The 24,324-nt window shown below is 36.4% G+C and overlaps 2 protein-coding genes and 1 long non-coding RNA gene across 7 annotated transcripts; 1 reads left to right on the top strand and 2 right to left on the bottom strand.

Annotated features, from left to right (window-relative positions):
• Window positions 1-1,295: 1,295 nt before the first annotated feature.
• LOC110908872 (cationic amino acid transporter 5) lies at window positions 1,296-3,282 on the top strand. The gene has a single exon (XM_022153870.2). It carries the CDS (start codon window positions 1,469-1,471, stop codon window positions 3,194-3,196), a length of 1,728 nt encoding a protein of 575 aa, XP_022009562.1. The 5' UTR covers window positions 1,296-1,468; the 3' UTR covers window positions 3,197-3,282.
• Window positions 3,283-7,729: 4,447 nt separating this feature from the next.
• LOC110905684 (probable purine permease 4) lies at window positions 7,730-9,067 on the bottom strand. The gene has a single exon (XM_022151248.2). The coding sequence runs from the start codon at window positions 8,943-8,945 to the stop codon at window positions 7,788-7,790; it is 1,158 nt and encodes a 385-aa protein (XP_022006940.1). The 5' UTR covers window positions 8,946-9,067; the 3' UTR covers window positions 7,730-7,787.
• A 1,202-nt stretch (window positions 9,068-10,269) lies between these two features.
• LOC110908873 lies at window positions 10,270-12,312 on the bottom strand. Of its 5 annotated transcripts, none has more exons than XR_004878268.1 (3): window positions 11,420-12,312; window positions 10,829-11,007; window positions 10,270-10,465 (listed from the first exon to the last, which is right to left on the bottom strand). It is a non-coding gene; the product is annotated as an uncharacterized LOC110908873 (long non-coding RNA). The 5 variants fall into 5 exon arrangements; XR_002574958.1 differs by having other exon boundaries at window positions 10,829-11,510; window positions 11,607-12,312; XR_002574959.1 differs by having other exon boundaries at window positions 10,829-11,772; window positions 12,023-12,312.
• Between the last annotated feature and the right edge of the window lie 12,012 nt (window positions 12,313-24,324).

The following is a 24,324-nucleotide window of genomic DNA, read 5'->3' as shown; positions in this document are numbered from 1 at the left end:
AATATTTGGTTTGTGAGTAAAGTGTTGGTTGATGCAAGGATTGCTTAATTAAACAATGAGAAAACGTGCCGTTATATTCAAACCATCTTTGTCATTTAAGAAATTAAAAAAAAAAAAAATCAAACTAATACTTTCGAAAACAGTCCTGACAAGTTGGTCTAGTGGTTAGTCACTTGGATTCTCTCCGAGGTCCAAGCTCTACTCCCACTAGCATCACTTTGAAGGACATTGATGGTGACAATGAAGTTTAGAACTGGGTCTCTCTAGAGGTCGCCAGTTCGAAACCGAACCGAATCAGGTTTTACCGCAGTGGGCCTTTGGGCGGCGAGTTTTCCCCGGAACCGGTGGCTTGGTGGCTCGGGTATGCATCAAACTCTGACCGTTATGGAGGAGGGGATGCATTTTCTCAATTAAGTGCATCCCCAGGATGCTTATCCGGTGATTTAGTTGGCCGTTAAAAAATATACTTTCGAAAACAAGGATGATACTATCAAAGCCGAACAGTTTGAATTATTATTTTATAAAACACTAGTTAACGATTCAGAAAGAATTTTATCAAAATTCATCGAAGGGTAATCATTTCTGATTATTACAATCTGGATTAATAATAACCAAATTTCAACGCAAGTAAATCGTATTATGTCCCCCTCCTTAAAGTCTCCGTAGACCTCAAAAGTCATTAGTCATCGCAAGTGTTTGGGCCATCCAAAAGTACCAATATCTTTTTGAAAAGGATGAACTACATAAATAATAATCATATGGGTTTTTAGGCGTCACCGTTCATCACCCTCTTAATCATGCAATCAGAAAAAATCAACAATAAAAATAAAAAATTCTATATGTAGTCTAAAGAAAAAAAAGAAAAATATTCTATATGTAGTCTAACAACGTCTAGATGTGTAGTAATAATGTTCTAGAAAAAAAATTGTATTACAGATTGTAAAATAACACCTCAACCCGTATCGCTAAAGAAAAAAGTTCACACAAAACAAAAGGGGTCGACAACACCCACACCATCGTCGAGCGACCATTTGAGCTTGAACCAATCATTCCTTGAATTTCAAATGATCGACTGTGTATATCGCATGGCCATTAGTAGATATGTATGTCAATTCATGGGCCCTTGGATTGCAAATGACAGTTTCCTCATCGTCAAACAGCTGTTAGAACGGTGTAAGATTAGAAAGCGAGGGTGTAAGGATATACAAAATACTATTTTAAAAATACTCCATAAAGTTTTATAAAATTGTTTTAGTTTCAAATAGAGCCGCAATACAGTAAAATAACACGAAAAACTGTTTCTTGGTTTGTACAAAAAATGTTATGGCCAGTGAATCAGATGGTATTTTCGAAGTCAATGTCACAGGTACAGTTCATCTTCATCCCACCCAACCAACTAATAAATGAGATTTGGCTCTCAAATCTTGGACATTGATTTCATCACACAAAACTTAACTCATAACCAAACATGTCTTCATCAGAAACCACAAAAGATGAACAAATTCACCCACAATCCTACTTTAGATGGACCAAACAAGACTTCTTCCCAGAGGAATCATTCCAAAACTGGAGGAACTACCGGCATGCTTTGTCCCACATCCCCTTGCGCTTCAAAGATCGTCTACTCGCGCGCTCTCAAGATTCCGACGAGACCGAGAAGCTCAGGAAGCAGAGTGAGAATGACATGAAGCGTTGTCTCACTTGGTGGGACTTGATGTGGTTCGGATTTGGAGCTGTTATTGGGGCCGGAATATTCGTTCTTACGGGCCAACAGGCCCATGAGAACGCCGGCCCAGCTATTGTTTTGTCTTATGTGGCATCCGGTTTCTCCGCGATGCTTTCCGTGTTTTGTTACACGGAGTTCGCGGTGGAAATTCCAGTTGCCGGAGGTTCATTTGCGTACCTCCGGGTGGAATTGGGGGACTTCGCGGCGTTTGTCACTGCTGGGAACATTCTTCTTGAATGTGTTTTGGGCAGCGCCGCGGTTGCCCGGGCGTGGACGTCGTACTTCGCCTCTCTAATAAACCGTGAACCGGATTCGTTGCGAATACATACCGGTCTCGCAGATGGGTATAATCTTTTAGATCCGATTGCGGTGATAGTGTTAGCAATTGCGGCCACTATCGCCATGAGTAGCACGCGTAACACTTCGGTTCTAAATTGGATTGCGTCTGCGGTCAACACCCTCGTGATTCTGTTCGTGATCGTCGCGGGGTTTTTAAACGCGGACACTTCGAACATGAAGCCCTTCGCGCCTCACGGTGTCGAAGGTGTGTTCCAAGCCGCTGCCATAGTGTATTTTGCGTACGGAGGGTTTGACACCATCGCAACGATGGCGGAAGAAACAAAGAACCCGTCTCGAGACATACCGTTAGGCCTACTTGGGTCGATGTCGATCATTACAATAATTTATTGCCTCATGGCGCTTTCGCTAACCATGATGCAAAAATACACTGACATCGACCCAAATGCAGCTTATTCGGTTGCGTTCGAGAGAGTTGGGATGAAATGGGCTAAGTATTTAGTGGCTCTAGGGGCACTTAAGGGTATGACCACGGTCCTACTGGTTGGTGCGCTTGGTCAAGCTCGATATATAACTCATATTGCTAGAGCCCATATGATCCCCCCATGGTTTGCTTTAGTCCATCCAAAAACAAAAACTCCAATAAACGCGACGTTACTAATGACTATTTCTAGCGCGTGTATCACTTTCTTTTCAAGTTTGGACATTTTAGCCAAATTACTATCTCTAAGCACGCTTTTTGTGTTCATGATGATGGCGGTTGCACTCCTTGTGAGACGGTATTATGTAAGTGGGGTCACCCCACGAACAAGCCTCTTGAAACTAGTAGGGTTTTTGTTGATCATAATCTCGTCATCGATTGGGATTTCGGCTTGTTGGGGGTTAGACCCGAGTGGTTGGGTAGGTTATGCGGTGACCGTCCCCTTATGGTTCCTTGGTACACTTGGGATTTCAATGCTTTTGCCGCAACAACGCACCCCGAAAGTGTGGGGGGTGCCATTGGTCCCCTGGCTTCCTTCACTTTCGATAGCAACAAATTTGTTTCTCATGGGTTCGTTGGGTTATATGGCTTTTGTTCGGTTTGGAATCTGTACCGTAATTATGTTAGTTTACTATGTATTTTTTGGTCTTCATGCCACTTATGACATGGCTCATCAGCAAACTCAAGTGTAATTTATAAACTTGATGAAATGGATGGATGTATAATTGTAATAATGGAATGTAATTCTTCTGGTTATCGATCAATGAATTAGCTATTTTGCCATTTATATAAAACAAGATACTACTCTAGTTGTACTTCATTTAATCATAACTCCCTTCAAACTTAAAACTTAAAGATACTTTTCCTTCATTTAATCTTAACTCAGTTTTTCGAACTCACTTGAAACTTAAAACTTAAAAGACTAACAGCAGGCCGCTGGGTCAGCCCATATGCATATCAAAACAAGCTGACCTAAAAGAGTCCATTTAAAATAAATTAATTGTTAGTCCAATACACAGCCCACAGGCCTCCTGATAGGCTTGGATAAAGGTAAATATAAATGGAAATAATTTGTAATCAATGTATTAATTGTACTACTAGTGATACACTGATACCCCTGTAATATGAGTTTTGCTTCTTTTTTTTGTAAATCTAGTTTCTTGGATATTCCACGTAATATGAAAGTATTTGGACATACAATATATTCTTGCGATGTAAAAAACATTCCCATAAAGCGAGTTTAAAGAACCATTTTGCCAAAAGTATGATAATATTGATCGGTTAATTAAAGACTCATATACATGGCCCAATTAGTCTTAATACTTGGAGTAGAGATATCTATCGGCCTCGCTTTAAATCTAAGCCAAAAATATGTTGTTCCGTCCAAATCTTCGATCACCTTTCCAATTGACCTATTGCCTTCCCTAAAAATCAGAAGTATTTACATGAATCCGAACATGACTTGAACCCGAATATCGTGTCAGACACAATTACACATGAACGCAAACAACATAACAAATATTCGTGGGTTTACACGAACACATCCTTTTGACCTGTATTATATTTTCATATTAATGACTTCAGAGTTGCAAATTACAACAAAAATACAAAATGTGTACTAAACAAATACATTTAAACACGATGTTCATTGACACTCAAGTCAATTTGTTTATAGTAGAAAACCTTTTTTAATAACTTTTATAAATAAGCGGGTTCAACGGTTAATCCACAAGCCCGCCATGTCGACCAAAACTTATTTAGCTAAACGCATTCACATGTTCGACTATAGACTAAATGAAACCTGTTTAGACTAAAAGCAAGCCACAAATTTCATGTTAGATTCATAATTTCATGTTACCCGACTTAAACCTATCAATTATAAAGCATTATACACAGTTTTGATAACCAGTCTCAAACACTCCTAAATTCTGAAAGGGACCTTGCAGCCATAATCATAAATCAGTGACAAATACTAAATACAAACCAATAATAAAATTTAATTCACCAAAAGTATGATCATATCTCCAAAAGCTTCAGTATGATTAGCTTCATGATACAACATGCTATCTTCTTCTTTTTTAAATTTAAAGTCATTAAAACTAAACATTTGTTGCTGTATAGTTCTTCCATCTAAATGATCTTTGTAAAGCGAAGCAACCGGGGAGTTGAAAACTTCAGTATGTTCTTTATCTTCACAATGTTTGTTAGCTTCTGTTTTTTGCAGCGAGTAATCTTTTGAACTCCTTCAAGTTTTAACGAGCTGCGACTTCATTGACATAATTTTTCTTTTTCTTCAGTAAGAGCGCGTAACGATTCTTCCTTTTTGGATAATAAGTCCTTGAGCTCTGAGTGTTCGGCTCGGGCTAGGTTGGAAGCTTCTTTAGCAGCATTAGACTCGTTTAGCGCTTGTTTGACGATATCGCGTAGTTTAGAAGTTTCTTCTCTTCTGATCTTGGTGGTGTTTTCCGGCGCGACTAATGCTTCATGTAGCTTCTCTTCATGTGGCTTTTTTAACATAAAATTACAAATCTAATCACACCCTTTAAAATAGCAACTAAATATGAAAACTTATCATATCCTTTTTGGTCATTTTACTATTTCTCACCACAAAAACTAATCCAAACAACTTTTTTAAAAACTATTTTTGAAAAACTAATAAATCCATAAGTGATTTTGACAAAAAGCACTTTTAGAGTTAAATATGCAATCTAAACACCTTTTTAGTTTTTTAAAGCAAACCGTCATATGACCGTTGATTATGGGACCCACCACAACACAACCCTCTTCACACCATTACCTCCTCCACGCCACCCGCCCCCATGCCTTCTTCACGCCGCTTGAGACGGTGTGTCATGCCGGACCACTTCGGCAGCCACTCCACATGGCTGAGGCGTTGGTCCATTGTGACTAGCCTAGCTTAGGACCGTAAAAATATGTGTTTTGCATATGTTTGTCTAAAAACAAACTATAAAGTGTTAATCAATCAAAAAAAGAAAGTTAAAAAACTTAATTGTTGTAGATGGATTTTACAAATTTATTGAAATAAAAAAAAGTTTAATGTAGTGCATTTTATAATCTCTTAATTTTGTATGTTATCCCAATGATATGTTTGATTTAGTAAATAATAAATACATTAAAATTACAAAATATCTCCTTTCCAATTAATCCAACGGACAAATTTGACACAGTAAATCAATTTAATAGCATTATTAGTATTTATTAAAAGTCAATAATAATATAACGACTAAATTCAATAATATTACCGGTATTAATTAAAAGATAATAAATATTGTTTATGTCTTATACAGTCCTTAAGGTACGATTCTTAAACGGATATTATGGCAAAATTTCTTACTTTGCCATTTCAGTTTTAGCTGGGTGGATATTATGGCAAAATTTCTTACTTTGCCATTTCAGTTTTGGCTGGGTGGTAAAACCTCTTGCCTCTTGGAGAAAAGACAATCATTTAAATCCTAGCATGAGATAAATTAGTAGATACTTGTGTAGTTTAAGAGTAGGAAAAATGTAGTGGGTTTGTGTTTCGTTCACCCGGTCTTCGGGCGTTCGTGTGTTTTTATTGAAGTTTTCCTTTAAAAAAAAAGGAGAGGACTCATCCGAAAAGATGTTAAATTTGAGGATATTCTTGTAATTGATAGATCAATTTAATATAAAAAATCTTACTTTTTAAATCTCGTTATTTTGACCTTAAAATTTTAAACCTAAAATCAAATATATTCTAATTATTAGATTACAAGTTTTAGCACTTTGGAACACACTTTAACTAATTTAAAGTGCTAAGAATGTTACATATTCACAAAACACATAGCTCATGTTAGATGTGTGCTATGGTGGTATGATGTTTGCTTTCCCATAAAAAATAGTAAGTTTAAAAACTAAATGTAAAGTTAAAAACATTCTAAAGGTAAAGTTAGGTGTAAAAAACTAGGTTCCACAAAATAATATAGTGGAGATATCTAAGTTAATAGCTTTAAAAATATTATTCATATAGCTATTAAATTTTTATTTATTTATTGATTTGATCGCTACAAATCTTTACGTCCACTTACAAATACGTCACATGTTATGTGTCACTTACAACATAGATCAAAGTGTTATTAGTTATGTCTAATCCACGTAAGAAAAACCCTAAATTGCCAATGATAGAATTTTCTTATGGACCATATGGAAGGGAGATCTAGTTTGCGACCTGCGGATCTGTTTGTCTTTGGCTGGACTGAAGGAAACATGCTTGTGTGGACCTCACATGGGTTTCCCCTTTGGTTGGTTAAAACGGGTTTGTAGCAAGAAAGGCAGAATAAAAAAAAGTGGATAAGCACGCTAAAGCTTGCGGAGAACCAACATATCTTTGTCCCTTTTGTCTTTGATACATGTGTCTCCCTAACCCCATAAGCTATCCACTTCTTGATCAGGGTCCAACGGGTCGTCCACAACAGTTGTTTAGCCCCGAAAAGGGGGGTTGTCTTTGGAAGGTTAGAGTTTGCAATTTAGAAAGAGGTGACGGCGCAGCTTGTTGCCCGTGTACCTTCTGTTTTAATGTAACTTGGCAAGTTTTTTAAGTTATGTGTAATTGGAAATAAATAATAGACTTATGTAATGTTTTAAAGAACCGGTTTTTTAATTGTACAGGGTCGGTTCAACTAGTTGTAACAGACGGTTCAACCAGACTAACTAGTTAACAGTATAATTCTATAAGAAAAATATAATTTCAAATCAAAAAATAATAAAAAGCTGCATAATTTCATAATCAAAAATCAAAATTTTCAACAAAGTTTTATTTAAAAAGAAATCCACAATAAGTTTATAGCATTGGAGTATTAAATCTATCAAATTCAATCACTTAAAACATGAATTCACTGTTATCACTAATTTAAACTAGATGTAAAAACATCCATTGAGTTTCCCTTTATCAAATTATTTTATACAAGTCAAGTTTATAAAAGTTAAAAACATCAATAGCTATTTTAGTTAAAAGAAATACACATCCACGTGTCTGATTGATTTTCCTTTTATCAAACCATTTTATATAAGTCAAGTTTATAAAAATCAAAAACACCAATAGCTAACCTTTCACATGATTTTTCTTCTGTATATATGATGTATATCATATCCACATGATTCCCCTGAATATATTATTATATGATACATGATATAAATGTAATATTTGTAACACATGCAAAGAAAAAGTATTAAAAAGATATTTGACTAAAATCAGAGTTTTATATAACTTATTTTTATATAATCATAAATCCACCATCTTTCACTTTAATGTTGTTCTTCAGTTACAATCTCGGACAACTCTAGCAACGACTTCTTCTGTGCATCACCACCACCACCACCACCATCTTTCTCATCCTTCATCTTGACATACATCCCATAAACATACGAACAAAACCCCCACAAACACATCACTGTCGACACCACCTTCGCCCCCTTGAACTCATCGCCATAAACCACCACCCCACCCACCACATTCATCCCCATCAACGCCGTCATGCATATCCCCCCAGTCAACGACGTCGTTAAATACACCATCCCCGCCGTCCCCATAAAACACAACTGCCACGTCACCACATTACACCCCACCGCCACCCAATACTTCGTGGCCCCCACATCAAACAACCCTACACCTACACTCTCCTCCTTCATCTCCTTAAACCCTCCACACACCCCCATCGCCACCGTCGCCACCACCGTCGCCGTCATCTCCATCACAAACTGCATTTCAACCACCATCGCGTAACAATCAATTTTACTGAAAATCTTTTCCATCACCGGTAAATATACCGCGAACAATAACCCGGCTAACGCCGTCGAAAAAAACCCGATAAAATACTTCTGTTTCGTTAACCCTTCGGCCCGATCGCCGTTAGAACTTAACGCTAGTAACACACAACTAAGCGTTAGAAGTACCACACAATTTAGGTTCAGAAACGTAATCTTCTGCTTCACTATAATAACAGACATAAGTAGAGTAAACACCAGCTGTGAAGACAACACCAATGCTGACGTGGATAAAGGGAGGTATGAGTTCCCCCATGAAAAACAAAGATTACTAACCACCAACATTAAACCTACTCCAACACATAACCCTAATGTGTTGATACCGAAACCCGAAAACGGTTTTCGGGTTTTGGCATTGTACGGGAAGTAGATGGGGATAAGCAGAAGCGGGAATCCAGCCGATTGGATCCATGTGGATACCCATCGGCTGGATCCCTTGTGGTTGAAGTAGAATTTTATGAGGAGTGATGAGGAGACTGAGCCGACAAACAAGCATATGTAGTTGATGACCAAGAGAATTTTGTATGCGGAGTTGTCGAGTTTTGATTTGTTGGATGTGAACATGTTGCGGTTGGTTTGTTGGTCGCCGGTGAATTGAGGGTTGCCGGAGCATGGTGAATGCGGTGAGATGTTGCTCATGTTGGGGAGGGGAGAGACTAGAGAGGGGTTTGGGGGAAAGTGTGAAAGTCAAGAGGGATTTTAAGGGGTTATATTTAGGACATGTGTTGAGTGCTTTTGTAACACTTGGCAGAAAATGTGATTTGAACTTTGAATACTGGTTTTGTGTGGTGTGACCAAGTGAAAAGTGTGATGAAATTTGATTTATAATTAAATTGTTTATATATAATGATTTAAAATAAATTTGTTTATGTTGAAGAAGATGCGAAAACACATGATCTATACTTTATTGAAACGAAATTTTCAATTTTATATCATGATATACGATTAAAGTTATTACAAATTATTTTTCGTTTGCAGTTTGACGTTATTAAGATGTGTGTGAAAAATGTTTCTTTTCTAAAAGTTGAGAGTTCTAGTTCAATGGTAAACAAATACGTAAATTAAGGGAAAATTAGTTAGTATGTGATTTGGACGTTTTAAAAAGCAAATAATAATAATAATAATAATAATAATAAGGTAGAGGATCCTGTAAAAAGTGCTCAAAGTGTAAGAAGTGTGAGAAGTGTATTATAACACTATATATAATACTATATAACACCATATAAACACCGTATAACAATATGTAACACCATATAATACCATATTACACTATGTAACACTATATATCATTATATAACAAATATAACACTATAGGGTGTCTGATAGCATGTCTATGATAGATGTATAGTGTTATATTTGTTATATAATGATATATAGTGTTACATAGTGTTGTATGGTATTATATGGTGTTACATATTGTTATACGGTGTTTATATGGTGTTATATAGTATTATATATAGTGTTATAATACACTTCTCACACTTCTCACACTTTAGGCCCTTTTTACACTATCCTTACCCATAATAATAATAATAATAATAATAATAATAATAATAATAATAATAATAAGCACTTTTAAACACAACGTACACGTTTTTTTATGATTAAGCTATTCGAATGATTCTTGTTATAACTAATGGAGTAAACTCACTACTAGAAAAAACACCTTTAATGACACGCATTCCGCGTCATTAAAGGGTAGATATGACACACAAAAGAGTGTCAAGGAAGCCCATGTCATCAATTGAAGATGACATGCACTTGTGTGTCATCCTTTTATGACAGACCTTAATGACACATGTTTTTGACACACACATTTATGTCATCTTTTAATAACACTCGTTTATGACACGCATTGCGTGTCATGGTTTTAATTGTTTAAAATTTTTTTTTTTGTAGAATTTTTCCCTAGAGAATCAAAACAATATATAAATCAATTTCATAACAAAATACACATCTACCAAAACAAAACAAAACAATTCATTTCATAGTCATGTCAAATATATTACAAATATCTTAGACTAAAAAAATATTAATTGACATACATACTTCAACATCTATAATAGTCACTTAAAAACAAACAATGCCCAATAACTCAAACACTCTTCACGTATTCTATCAATATCCGCATCTATGTATACAACTTTGCCTCCCTTAACCTGAGAACAAAATTAGAAAACTTAAATGCATGCACTTTGACATGAAAAACGACTAATGACATAAACAAAATTAGCTCATTGGATGTTGTTCTCAAAATAGCTCGACCGAACCGAGCTCGAGCTTTGGGTTTTACTTGCGACCTAAACTCGAGCTTCATAAAAACATGACAAGCTCGAGCCTAGTTGGGCTCGGCCTGGCTCGTTTACACCCGTTGTTCTATACTTTCTTAATTTCAGCAACGTTGAGTAACATATGTACAAAACATAACAAGTTACCTGACATTGTGAGTTTGAATATGATAACTCAATTTCCTTTACAAAAAAAAAATCATGCGATCTCAATAGAAACGAAGCGTAACTCACTATGCCTTTTTCATGGTAGTTCCAATATCATCGTCACACTGATTGAGGGTTCTTTCAGGTAACTAAAATAAATAAATTCAATTGTTAGCATCAGATAAGATTACTTAATCCTTAAAAAAATCTCTACAAATGCATAGTTTCACATGCTCAGCCGCTCAGGTTTACAACTTGAACTCCACCTATACCCAAAAGAGAAATCTTAGTGTCAAACTTAGTGTTAAACAAATCATGACACTTGCTTAAGTATTAAAAAGCATCTGGGCATTATTCCAATTTATACAAAACAAGAATTTCAAAAGTGTATCAGCATTCAATTACTAGCATCTGAAGTCACATTATACGATTAATAACATAAATTGAAGCCGATACTGGACAGACAAATACGGTATACTACGAAGACTAAAATATTAAACAAGTACTTAAACAATCAACTAGCCAGCTTATCCATGTCAAAAAATGATGTAATGAGACGATCAAGTGCCGACAACCAACCAAAAATTTCAGCGACTTCCTAAAAACTTTACCGGTTCAATATAAAAGCCAACCAAAATACAGCCCGACACTTGAAAAATACACCTGCTGTTAACACACCTTAGTTGCTAAACTTGCAATACACTTGAAGACTTTGGCATTCAATAAAAATTTTTAAGGTTACACCATCCTGTAGGTTCAAATTTGAGTCCTGCATATTAAGTTAGGTTTCATAAACCTTCTTTGATCACTATAAGGGCATGAACTACAAGATATATCGAAAACAAGAAGCCCAAAATAACTGTACCGAAGAAGCCTGAACAAGCTCATCCAAGTGAGAAAAGGCCAATAATTCCTCTTTTTCTTCTTCCCTTGCCATCGTTCTTCTACCTCTGTACAAAATAAGAGAGCCCCCTATACATTCAATAATAAAGTTTCTCTGTGATTCTATATCTTTTTTTAGTGCCACAAATCTGTTCAACAAATTAAGTACACAATCAGTTAAACAATTTCCTCCCCTGAATAGAGCTTATGAATGTGGTTAAACTCTACAACTCTAAACAAACAACATTTTATTACAATCAAAATCACATGAGGGAATGCACATAAAACCTTGAATTAATCATCATCAACAATAGGCATATATTGAATTGCCTATGAATACCAAAGCAAACAAACAAGTTATTTTTACAAAAATAAAATCAACCACATGTAAAACCGTACCTGACAGAGAACATCCATGGTACTCAGACCCCCACTTTCAGCCAAAAACTTAAACCGCCCACCTTTAACATCCTCACGCGTCTTCGCCTTCGGTACCGCGGAGACCACAAAGACCAAACCTCCAAACCCTCAACCCATTGATTCAAACATAGAATTACCCAAATCCAGCCTCTTTCCATGTTATGGGAGGAAGGAGGGACAGAATTAGGTTAGAGTTGGTCGTGAGGAGGGAGATTAGAGGTTTTTAGGAACGTGGTGGGAGGAGGGAAGTTAGAAGTTTTTAGGAAGGAGGGAGATTTAAATTGTTTTGAGAAAAATAAAAGGAAAAATTGGAAATAAATAACCTAACTTTCTCAATTTAGCTGATAATAATCTCAAGTCAGTTATTAGCCGTTAATAATCCGAACTGATCGATTTTTTTTGTAAATTAGTCCGTCGTTAAAATAGCTTAACGGAGTTAAGTTTTTTCCGAATTACAAACCGATGTTTTAGGGCTTTTGATCAGAACGAGGATACGAGTCGATTGATGTAAAACTTACCTCAAAATATTGCCCCTAACCCACACGGTGTTTCAATTTGGGTGTTTAACTTCCAATTAACAAAAATCAAGCCATTTCGAGCACAATTTCGAGGTAAGTTTTACATCAATCGACTCGTATCCTCATTCTGATCAAAAGCCCTAAACATCTGTTTGTAATTCGGAAAAAAAAAACTTAACTCCGTTAAGCTATTTTAACGGCGGACTATTTTACAAAAAAAAATGGACGAGTTCAGATTATTACCGGCTAATAACTGACTTGGGATTATTATCGGCCAGAATTAAAAAGGTGGGATTATTTATTTCCAATTTGCAAATAAAAGCGTAAAATGTAATTCTTTATATTAAGACTATGGGGTATGGGGCGTGGGTTGGGTACAAACGCCCAAGTTGCCACCCCGAGACTTATTCTCACGCCGGATGGTGGTTACATGAATAACCTCATTCCTGTAACGAGTCCTAACGGTGTTCTGCTTTGCAGTCAGTTGTTCGGATCGCCAAAAAGTTGGAGTCCTAGCCGGAGCTTACCTGTAAGGTCAGTGTTTCTTCAGTGGGGTTTATGAAAAATTAACTTTATTTAATAAAAAAAATTGAACAAATTATATCGATTAACAGGGTGTCATATCACCCTGTTAACGAGCCCACATACAGCGCAACTTCGTTATTGCCTTTTGTTATCGAGGATATCGTGATTGTGATGACGACCGTTGTTGATTGCATGTGTGGGGTGGGGGGGATGAAAACGAGGTCAGTTTGACCGTTTGAAAGGGGCGGATTAAGACTTTATTATGACCAAATATTGAACCATAAGTGGGAAATGCATGGACCTTCATTTGGTAATTTTACCCCTTTAAACACACCCCTAGATCCCATTATATTCATTATTACGTCTAACGCTTCCATCGCTAAAATGAATAAGAATGGGGAAAAAGGATCACCTTGTCGAAGCCCTATCTTGATTTGAAATTCCGCGATAGGAGATCCGTTTACCGGCACCAAAGCCCAACTAGATATAAGGCTAGCACCAATCCATTTCCTCCAAAGTAACGGGAATCCCATGGCCTTTAGATTCGACAATAAGAACTTCCAATTTAATGAATCTTATGCTTTTTCGAAATCCACTTTAAAAATGAATATCTTTTGGTTGCTTTTCTTTGTCCATGATATTATTTCGCTAGTTATCATAGGACCGTCAAAGATGGGGCGGCCTATGATGAAAGTCCTTTATACCGAAGCCACGAGACTTGGGGTAACCACCTTCAGTCTAGTTGCAAGAATCTTCGCTATCACTTTATACATAACTCCAATAAGGGATATAGGCCGAAAATCGTTGACTGTCTTCGGATCACGAGCCTTGGGGATTGTCACACCCCGATTTCCACGTGTTTCACCAGTGGGCCCGGTGGGGGATTACCGTGACGTAGTTGGCAACAATATAGTCAAACCACACAATATTTAAATGCACAGCGGAAGCATAAAGATTGATATATTCCGACCATTAAATGTAATATCCAAGTATCACAAACAGTCGAATATAATCCACAGGGGATCAAAATAAAAATAGTAATAATGTTCAACAGATAATGGCATCCCAAGCTTGCGAGACTCTACAATGCTAAGGAGTGGCCAGCCTATTTCGTAAAGAACCTGCATTTAATCTTTTTGGGGAAAATACGTCAGTTTACGCTGGTAAATACATTCAACCGACACTTTTTGTAAAAAGGTTTAATAAAATTGATTTGAATGCACAAGGCACAAACTCTTTGTAACTTGGAATAATTTATCAATTAATTCTTGTAAAAGAATTACATGTTCACTATGCGTTCAGTCGCCCGGGTCGTGTCGGGTTTAAGGTTAATAGACACGCCACAAAGCATAAAGCCGTGGCGGGAAAACCAACGGTTATACCTTTATAATTATAGACACATTGTCGGGTGTACGCCTACACCCGCGTGTCGAGGTCGTGGCCATTTCGTAAAACGATGCTATCCGGGACATGGTCATTAAGCTCCCAAAGGCGTAAAGCCAACAAAACCAATTTTCAAACGGGTCACATTGAAAACACCCAACTACTAATGAGTTGGGGTCAATTGCCCGACCAAGCGGTATTTTTATATACCGTAACCCAAGCCCGTATAATGAAAAATAAGTTAAAGTATTTACCTGAGCAAGTAATAACCTCAATAAACAAATGCAAGTATCTTCTACTGGTCTCCTATTTTGGAACGAAGGTTTATAACAACCTATTAGAATCCTAACGGGTCTTTAATATAGCCTTAGCTTAGACCGGTCAGTTTCAAAGGATAATTACGGTTTAATCGCGTGAAAGGAGAAAACCGGGAATGGAATGTGGTTTGGGCCCAACAAGTTTGAAGACTTGTTTTATGTATAATAACCACACTCTGGAGTTTGAAGTAAAAACGATAAGGGTTGATCCGTTTCGGCTAGTTTATGTAAACTAGTTACATAAACCGAACCGTGCGCGCAAATGGCGTAACGGGTAACCGTAAGAGTCCTCCACAGGTTTCCTAAGTTATTATGCTCTAAAGAGGTTGTGGTATCAGTAGGATACCTTCCATTACGCCCATAACGAGTTTAAATCCAATATACGCCCCGTAGGGGTATTTCGGTCTTTTTAAAGATTATAAAAGAGATTTCCGAGTTCTACAGGGAATCTGGGTTTTCCGAACAGTTTATAAAGTGCAAAATACTCTATTTATTATTTAGAGTGGGAATCGGGGGGTGCCCTTTTAAGGGTTTAAAGCCCACATAATTACCAACATATAACTACCTTTGATTCGGCTAATCACTGGACCATTTGTGATTAACCGTTAAGTCAACCGGTAATTACGACGGTTTGACTTTTAAGCTATAACTAAGCAAAAACTTAACTAAGAAAGGTCAAGGGTGCTTACCAAAGTCCTATGCACGACTAGGGATGGCTTGGTTCTGCTTTGGAGCTCCAGAAGTCTTCACAAATGCAGATTGAAGGTGTGAAGAATGAGTTGCAACTTCATGGCTTTATATAGTGATCAAATCAGCATAAATTGTTGACATGTAAGTCTACAACTGACCACAACTCATCCACAAGTGTCCCTAAGGGCCCTAAAGCATGTAGGGGGCGCCCATGCTGCATCATTAATGGATCTAAGTCGGTTTGAGTGAAAAAGGCAGGCATGGAGCAAAGAATTCGTATCAGATAGGCTTAGGCGTGACGCGAAGGACCCCCCCCCCCCCCTTGGGCCTCGCGTCGCGCGACCCCTCTTCTGACAAAATCCAAATTTTTGATTTTTATGTTTTGATCCCTGGCCCTTCAAACTTTGAATAGACATCATTTTCTTGCACTTTGAGCCCTCAAAATTGATGTTTAGGGGCTTCAAGACATATACCCATTTTGTTAAGTCCCCGGTTAACTTTATTGTTACCCGAAAAGTCCTAACTTTCAACGTTGACGCTTTAATCCCTCGCATACGAATTTGATCACAACTTGCTCATATGATAACGAAACTTTATGAAATTTATATCGTGCATTCTAGTGAGCATAATTAACCGTTACAAAGCTTCGGGTTTGTCAAAAGGTCACTCAGAGGTATAACTTAAACATGTTGACATATTTAACCCCTGTAGTTTGTAATTCCTCACTTTCTTCCATATTTCGTTCCGTATGATCCATGATTCATTCGTTTGAAGGTACGAGCATCATTTAGGGTTACTGTACAATATATTTATCCCTCGTTGACATTTTGAACCCTCGGATTCACATACTTTCTAGGTTTGTCAACTTTAGTCCTTATTTAGTATCTATACCCACGTGTAAACTTATGACGCGTGTCAATACATTATTGAACGCAAAAATTCCGAGGTGTTACAGGGATTAAAGCAATAAACAAAGCATTACAACCCCGCTCTATAAAAGCTTTCTTATGGAACTCATTTAAGACCCTAACAAAATGACATTCAATGGAAGTCCAAAATCTTTTTATGAATTTGAACGTAAAACCGTCAGGACCCTGGGTTTTGTCGCTACCACGCCATAACCGCATTTTTAATCTCTTTTTTAGAAAAAATCGTAATCAGTTATTTCGCATGCTCGTCCGTCAGTCGTCTAAATCCATTTTTGTCCAAGGACGGTCTCCGTTGGAGAGGTTCTGTGAAACGAGTCATAAAACTCATCTTCATTTCATTTTTGATTTCTTTCGGGTCATCTTCCACTTTGTCGTCGATAACAAGGGTATTTATACGGTTTATAACGTTTCTGTTTTAAATTTTCCTATGAATGAAAGTTTTAGTCGCCTACTTTCGCCCATTTTAGTTTCGCCTTTTGCTTCAAATCATTTACACAAAAATAAGTGTGATAAAAATTATAACATGATACATATACTTTAATGTATTTTATTTTTACATTTAAACCATGACACACAAATATAAGTGTCATAAAAATTGTAAGATGACATACAACGATGACACACATATTTTAACGTGTTTTATTTTTATTAAATGACTTTTAAATTATGACACACAAATATAAGTGTCATAAAATATTCAGATTTCACCAACGATGACATATTTTTAATGACACACGTGTTTCTGTGTCATAAAATTAGTGTGTGTCATTATTCTTGTGTCATTAAAGGTCTTTTTTTTAGTAGTGACTATAGCTTTCTTCTTTGTAATTTTGTCAAAATAATGGTCTTATTCTATTTTTTTTTTTTTTCTAAATTGGTGTTTTCTGTTCATTAGTTTCATTTTATTTTTCAAGTAAACTATGATTCTTGTTATAAATTTTAGAATTTCATGTTTGTTTTTTGTTAAGTTTAGAAAATTATAGATTTAGTTCCTAACGTTAACTATGAAAACTTAAAATCGCATGTTAACTCTAAGTGAAAGGAACATATGTATGTATTCGTGTTTGTTTGTATGTTTATAATGTACGTAGGAATTTGCTTAGTGAAGTGTTATCCAATTCCATATATTAATAAGCAACTCATATTTGCATCTTGTACCTTATGTTTGGGGAAAGTTTAAAAAAAAAAAACTAGTTTTTTTACATTTAACCTAAACATTTCATATTTTACATTTTAACCCCTTTTCATTTTTTTATTTTTACCCCAAAGTTTTCCATCTTTTATAATTTAACACAACATTTTATTATTTTCAATTTTCGTACCCCATACTTTTTATCTGTCGCAAGTTTATCGTTTTACGTTTCGTTCTAAATTTTGCGAGTTAACATGTCGTAGCGTGCATATGAGGTTCAACGTTTTTGCTATATTTTTTTTTTCAGATTTTACAGACCCGTCGCAACGCGTCCATTTTTTCCCTTTTGAAAAGTTCGCCGCAACGGACGGGTCGTAGATCGACCAAGTTGTTATTTTCTACGTTTTACGTTTCTGGTTAATTTCTTCGCACTAAGACACTGTAACGGGTGTGAGTGGTTCAACGATTTTAGTCTGCTTTTCGTTCAGTGTAATTTTTATCATTTTATCTATTTTATTTTTACGATGTTGAGAGTCGATGTGGTTGTGGCATTGGTGCTACTTGGCACGGTTTTACGAACGTTTTTAACCTATTAAATTTTTTACTAATTTTTTGTTTCAGTTTACCCCTATACTTCCTTTACTTAAAAACAATTTTTTACGTGCATATTTTATGTACGGGTATGTGTAAATATGATTTCTTCTACATTCCGATGTAAACTTTTTTTTATAGACGAGTCAGGTCAAATATAATACGTTTTCATTTAAAGAAACCACTTTTATGTGCATATTTCTATGTACGTTTTCGTATAAATTCAAGTTGTTCTACGTTTCGATGTAAACTTTTTTGGGAAATGATTCAGGTCAAACATAATATGTTTTCGTGTTTATTCCATGTACGTTTCGTAAAGTCTGTTTCGAACCGAGTGGAGTCAAATTATGGTTTATTTTTCTCCCCTTTTTTCGAAAGCTCTAATTAATCCCTTTCGATTACATGTGCATATTTTCCTTCATACCCGTTACGTTTTCTTTGTATAAGTTGGGTCACATATAATACATTATGATTGTTCGATACGAATTCCATTTACTTTACATTTGATCCAATCACAATGCTTATACAGGTTACACTGAGCTCAACTGGATACGTCAAAATGTGTGTTTTCATATGGTTAATGAATCATATAACGTTTGGACTAACCCATTCAATGTTTACGATGTACCCGCGCCGCAACGCTATTTTCTTATATTTATTTATTTTTAGAACAACTACTCATGCGCTCTCAAAATCTTTTTACTAAACTACACCTATTAGTCGGATCAAGAGCATTGAAACCTAATAAATTGAAAAGACAAAGTACTATTTCAACACCTTCACCTTGATACTGAACAAAACCCTTAGGTCATAAAACTTTTGTTTAGGAGATGTCATTTAGAAAATGCACATGAGATATATTTACTCAATAGGATAATGATCTTTTTCAAGAACAATATATTTAAAATGTGTTATTTCCTATAATTATGTTGAATTATGATTGGTCAATTGTTGCTATTTTGGTTGTTGTTGATTTCCAATTTGATGTTCGTGAATAGTATTGTACTCTAGCTAGCAGTTTTTTGGTATATTCATATGTTTCATGTGCATATTCATTCGATTCCTTGAAAGTTCACAGTATTAACTCTACCGGGGCCTCATGCCTAGGCCAACAACCAAAATTTAAGTGCTACGTGAGTTGGGTTTGGAACGTCGTGAAAAAGTTTGGTTTGCATCTACCGTATAACAACCCCTAAACAGGTCGATTCGTTAGAAGTTTTAGACAATCCAAATTCTCATGATTGATTAGACCACATCACCTAAATGGCTAAATTCCTTCGGTAAGCATGAGCAACATTAGAGATTTATAGTAAGCACCGGTATTTTGTTCTCGCCTTCACAAAATCGGTCTTCAATTCAGTAATATTTACTTTGTGACCATAAGCTCGAACTCGAACCTAAAAATAAGCTTTTTGTCTAATAAACAAGCTTGCGACCATGCTTTACTTATCGAATAGACTCGTAAGCCTATATATATTATCATATATATTATGTACTATATATATATATATATATATATATATATATATATATATAGGGTGAAGTTATTGTAAAAAACACCAAAAGTGTGAGAAAGGTAAGAAAGAATCTCAACCATTAGATCTAAATTAATTGAAAAGGGTATAATTGTAAATGCATTAACAAATTCAAATATGGCAATCCTTGATTTAAGGATTTGGAGAGAGAAAATCCTTGATTTAAGGACTTATAACCGTCCATAAATATAACACCATTCAGAGCATGTTCATACATGGTGTTTTAAATATAACACCATTCAGAAAATATAACACCATTCAGCACAAATATAACACCATTCCGCACAAAAAAAAACACCATTCACACAAAAATAACATCATTCAGCACAAACATAACACCATTCAGCACAAAAAAACACCATTCACACAAAAAATAACATCATTCAGCACAAAAATAACACCATTCAGCACAAAAAAACACCATTCAGCAGTAAATAAAATAAACACCATTCAGTACAAGAATATAACACCACTCAGTAAAAGAAATATAACACCATTCAGAAAAAGAAAAAAAACACCATTCGGAAAAGAAAAAAAAAACACCATTAAAAAAAGAAAATAACACCATTCAGAAAAGAAAAAAAAAAACACCATTAAGAAAGGAAAATAACACCATTAATGAAAAGAAAAATAACACCATTCAGAGAAGAAAATAACACCATTCAGAAAAGAAAAAAACACCATTAAGAAAAAGAAAATAACACCATTAATGAAAAGAAAAATAACACCATTCAATAATTCTTACATCTCTGTATCATCTTCTTCTCCGCTGCCGGCACCACCACTGCCGGTCCGCCACCGTCGTCGTCGAACACAACCACCCGACAGTAAAATCTCATGGTTCCCAACCGCCGCCTTCGTCGAACCCAACCACCCGCCGTCGTCGAACCCAACCACTGCCGGTCCGCCACCGCCGTCGTCGACCACCACTGCCGGTCCGCTTCCGATTGATGTTTGATCTTCCGATTCGTGGTGGTCTTGGAGTTGTGCTGTTGGATCTTCTGATTGGAATGTCTCCTGCGGATCCTTCTCGTAACGGTTGAAATGGGCCACAACTATTTCCGTCTGATGCTATCTACGTTTTCTGTTTGCAGGGATTCTGTTCTGAATATGGAAGAAGAAAGAGAGAGAAAGAGAGAAATTAGGAACGTATGATAGAGAGAGAACGAAATTGCAGGGATTTTGATTTACAAAACGAAGATAAAAAGACACAATTGCCCCTAGATATTTCAATTCAATCCAAATTAATAAAAATATTTTACATTTTGGTCCCTATTGATCTCAACCATTAGATTAAAAGATCTAATGGCTGAGATTCTTTCTTACGTTTCTCATACTTTGGGCCTTTTTTACAAGATCCTAACTCTCTCTATATATATATATATATATATATATATATGTATTATTATAAATGTATATAAATTAATTAATAAATAATAAATGAGTTGAAGTCGAGCTTTATATATAAAGTTCAAAACAAGTTGAACTCGAGTTTGTGCTCAAATTCATCTCAACTCCTTTACACCCCTAGTACTTTTTGGGTTTATAAAAAATTGCTTTCTTAGGTTATTCACTTGTTAATTAAAATTCCTAAGTAAAGGATCCTAATAATTCCACATGGTATCATCTTATTCTAATATGGTTGATATGGGCCGTATACGGTTATACGTCCCGTATCAACCATGTTAGAATAAGATTATAGTGTGGTCGTATATATATATTATACGACGATGTTATACGGGTCGTATATAGTTATACGATCCGTATACAATGAATTTCGTTTATTCTATTGTTTTATTACTATTTGACGCGACGTATTATTCCTCGATTCACGTGCGAGTAGATGTAAGATTCTCTAATTCGATGTTATATTCCTCGATTCTCGAGCGACTTATGTGATGAGACGTTAGATTCCTTGATATTCGTGCGAGTTATTTGATTCGACGTTAGATTCCTCGATTCGCGTGTTAATCATTTGAAACGATGTAATATTCCGTAAAATTCTCTATATAAACGACACTAATTTCATTCATTTTCATTCAACTTCTATTCGTTTCTTCTATTTTTCTCTGTATTCAAATTATTTATGCTATAATGTCGGGTTGGCGTGACTTTTTTAGTGTGTTTGATAACGAGGCGAATTAGGGGAGTTATGATAACAATCAAGATAACAATCCGGGCGTGTTTGATCTGAATGCTTCGTTCGATCCCAGTCTTGCATCTGATGCAGGTCAGGATACTTGGGGTTTCGATGCCTCTCAGCCTAATTATGCTGGTTATTATCCATCGCAACACCCCGTTAAATTTGAATCCCCTCTTGTTAGTGTTGGACCGCCGACTGATAGTTCTCATTCTCCTCCCATAAGTGGTGGACCGCCCGAGGGTCCAAATGCTGACCAGGAACCTAGTGAGTTTCAAAACAAGCAGGTATAACATTTAATTATACGTTTATTTGTTGTACGTTAACTATTTTAGTGTTTTTAGGTTTGATGTTGTTTTTATTAAAATCTTAGATTAGGGGTGCTAAACAGGTCGTGTTCGCGGGTTGGTGGGTTCAACCCGACCTGAACCTGAAAATTTTACACAAACCCGAACCCGACCCGAACCCGAAAATCATATCATACATAAGAACCTGAACACGACCCGAAGTTTCATGGGTTGACCCAAACACGACCGTTTAACCCAAATATTTTTATTTTTTTTCTGAAATTAATATACTAAAATTAAAATTTACTTAAAAACACACACACACACACACAAATATATATATATATATATATATAATATCATATTTAAATTATAAAATCTATGTTAATTTCCCTTTTTAAGTTATAACCATGGCACAAAAATACACACCCCATTTAATTTATGACATAAAATATATTGTAAAAAAATTTAAAATAGTATAAATGTGTAATGGGTCAACCCGCCAACCTGACCAAGTTGACCCGAACCTGACCCATTAACCTATACGGGTTCGCAGGTTCAACCTGAAACTGACCCGAACCCGTTTATACTAAAACTAAACCAATGGGTTCGACCCGAACCTTATCATATTCAGTTGAGTTAATCATTAATTCACACGTATAAGTGTTTTTGTTAGAAATTCGCTAGCATGGATGAATTGGTAGAGTGGTGTAGAGACGTCGAACGCGAAAATGGCTACGCCATCGTCACCAAACACACCATCTACGATAAACCCCCAAGCGGTCAGCCGTTAAAAATTTGGCTTACGTGCGATTGTGCCGGCGAGCACAAATCAACAGCCACAGTCAGACGCAGCAGGACCAGGAAAACCGGTTGCAAGTTCCAACTGATCGGGACATACAGAAAGAGGTTAGGTTATTGGGATCTAAGGGTTGACGAAGCTAAACATAACCACGAACCATTTCTGTATCCAGAGGGTCATCCGTCTCTAATGAGGCTGACTCCAGTGGAAGAGAGGACGGTGGAGCAACTTACGCATCAGAACATAAAACCACGAGACATTCTTGCTGCCATTAAAGAACAAAACCCCCATAATGTCTCAACAAGAAACACCATATACAACGCTCGGGCCAAATTGGGTCGAATGGAACAAGTCGGCGAGACTCCAATGCAGATACTTTTCGACCGGTTGGAGAAGGTTGGGTTTGTTTTTTTACCATAGAACATCTGAAAACGGCAAACGGGTCGAGGATGTTTTCTTCATCCACCTAGACTCGATCATGTTGTGGAGCGCCTTCCGCATGTGTTGTTTATAGACTCCACCTACAAGACGAATCAGTACAAAATGCCGCTAGTTCAGATTATCGGTGTTACATCCACGTTGAAGTCGTTTTGCATTGCTCATGCATTCGTAAGCAACGAGAAATAGGAAAACTTCACATGGGTTCTACAGAGGTTGAAACACTCATTAGACAGTGTTATGGAACCCCGTGTAATAGTAACGGATAGAAATCTCACCCTAATGAACGCATGTGCAACCGTGTTTCCCAGGGCTAGACATTCATTGTGTAGGTGGCACATACAGCAAAACATTGCCAAACATTGCAGGCAAAGCTTTAAAACCAAAGAAAGCTGGGAAAGGTTTCTTTACAAGTGGGGCAAGCTAATTAACTCAACGACCGATCTTGAATATAACTACTAGTACGAGCGAATACGATCAAAATTGCCAAGCAAAAAAAGCGACGGTAAGTTTTATATTGTTCTTGTTTAATAATCGTACTTATTTGACTTGTCTTAACTGCACTTCACTTTGATTACAGAGATTATGGACTATTTGTATTCAAACTGGTTACAACCATATAAAGACCGGTTTGTTTCATCTAGAGCGACCAACATCTGAACTTCGGTCAACGTACAACGAACAGGGCAGAGGGTCAACATGTCCTTTTGAAGCATTACCTAGGAGACTCTAATTGCACGCTGGATAAAGTGGTACCACTTATTGATAAGCTCATAAGAAACCAGGTGACAGAAATCAAAAGCAGCATTGAAGCAAGCAGGAGCTGAACATCGGGTCCACATAACAAACCAATATTTGATCTCCTACGAAAGAAGGTTTCACATGCCTGCCTAGACTTGATATCCACCAAAGTAAATGAAATAGAAACCTTAAAGTTTTCTAACGGTACATGCGCGTGCCGTTTGCATACAAGCCGTGGGTTGTCGTGCGCGTG

Source organism: Helianthus annuus, chromosome 14, assembly GCF_002127325.2.
Source record: "Helianthus annuus cultivar XRQ/B chromosome 14, HanXRQr2.0-SUNRISE, whole genome shotgun sequence".
Classification (NCBI taxonomy): Eukaryota; Viridiplantae; Streptophyta; class Magnoliopsida; order Asterales; family Asteraceae; genus Helianthus; species Helianthus annuus.
This window is presented reverse-complemented; position numbering and strand designations above follow the sequence as displayed.

Bases quoted from the DNA above. Each gene is read 5' to 3' on its own strand.
- LOC110908872 (XM_022153870.2), top strand. From the start codon at position 1,469: ATGTCTTCATCAGAAACCACAAAAGATGAACAAATTCACCCACAATCC.
- LOC110905684 (XM_022151248.2), bottom strand. From the start codon at position 8,945: ATGAGCAACATCTCACCGCATTCACCATGCTCCGGCAACCCTCAATTC.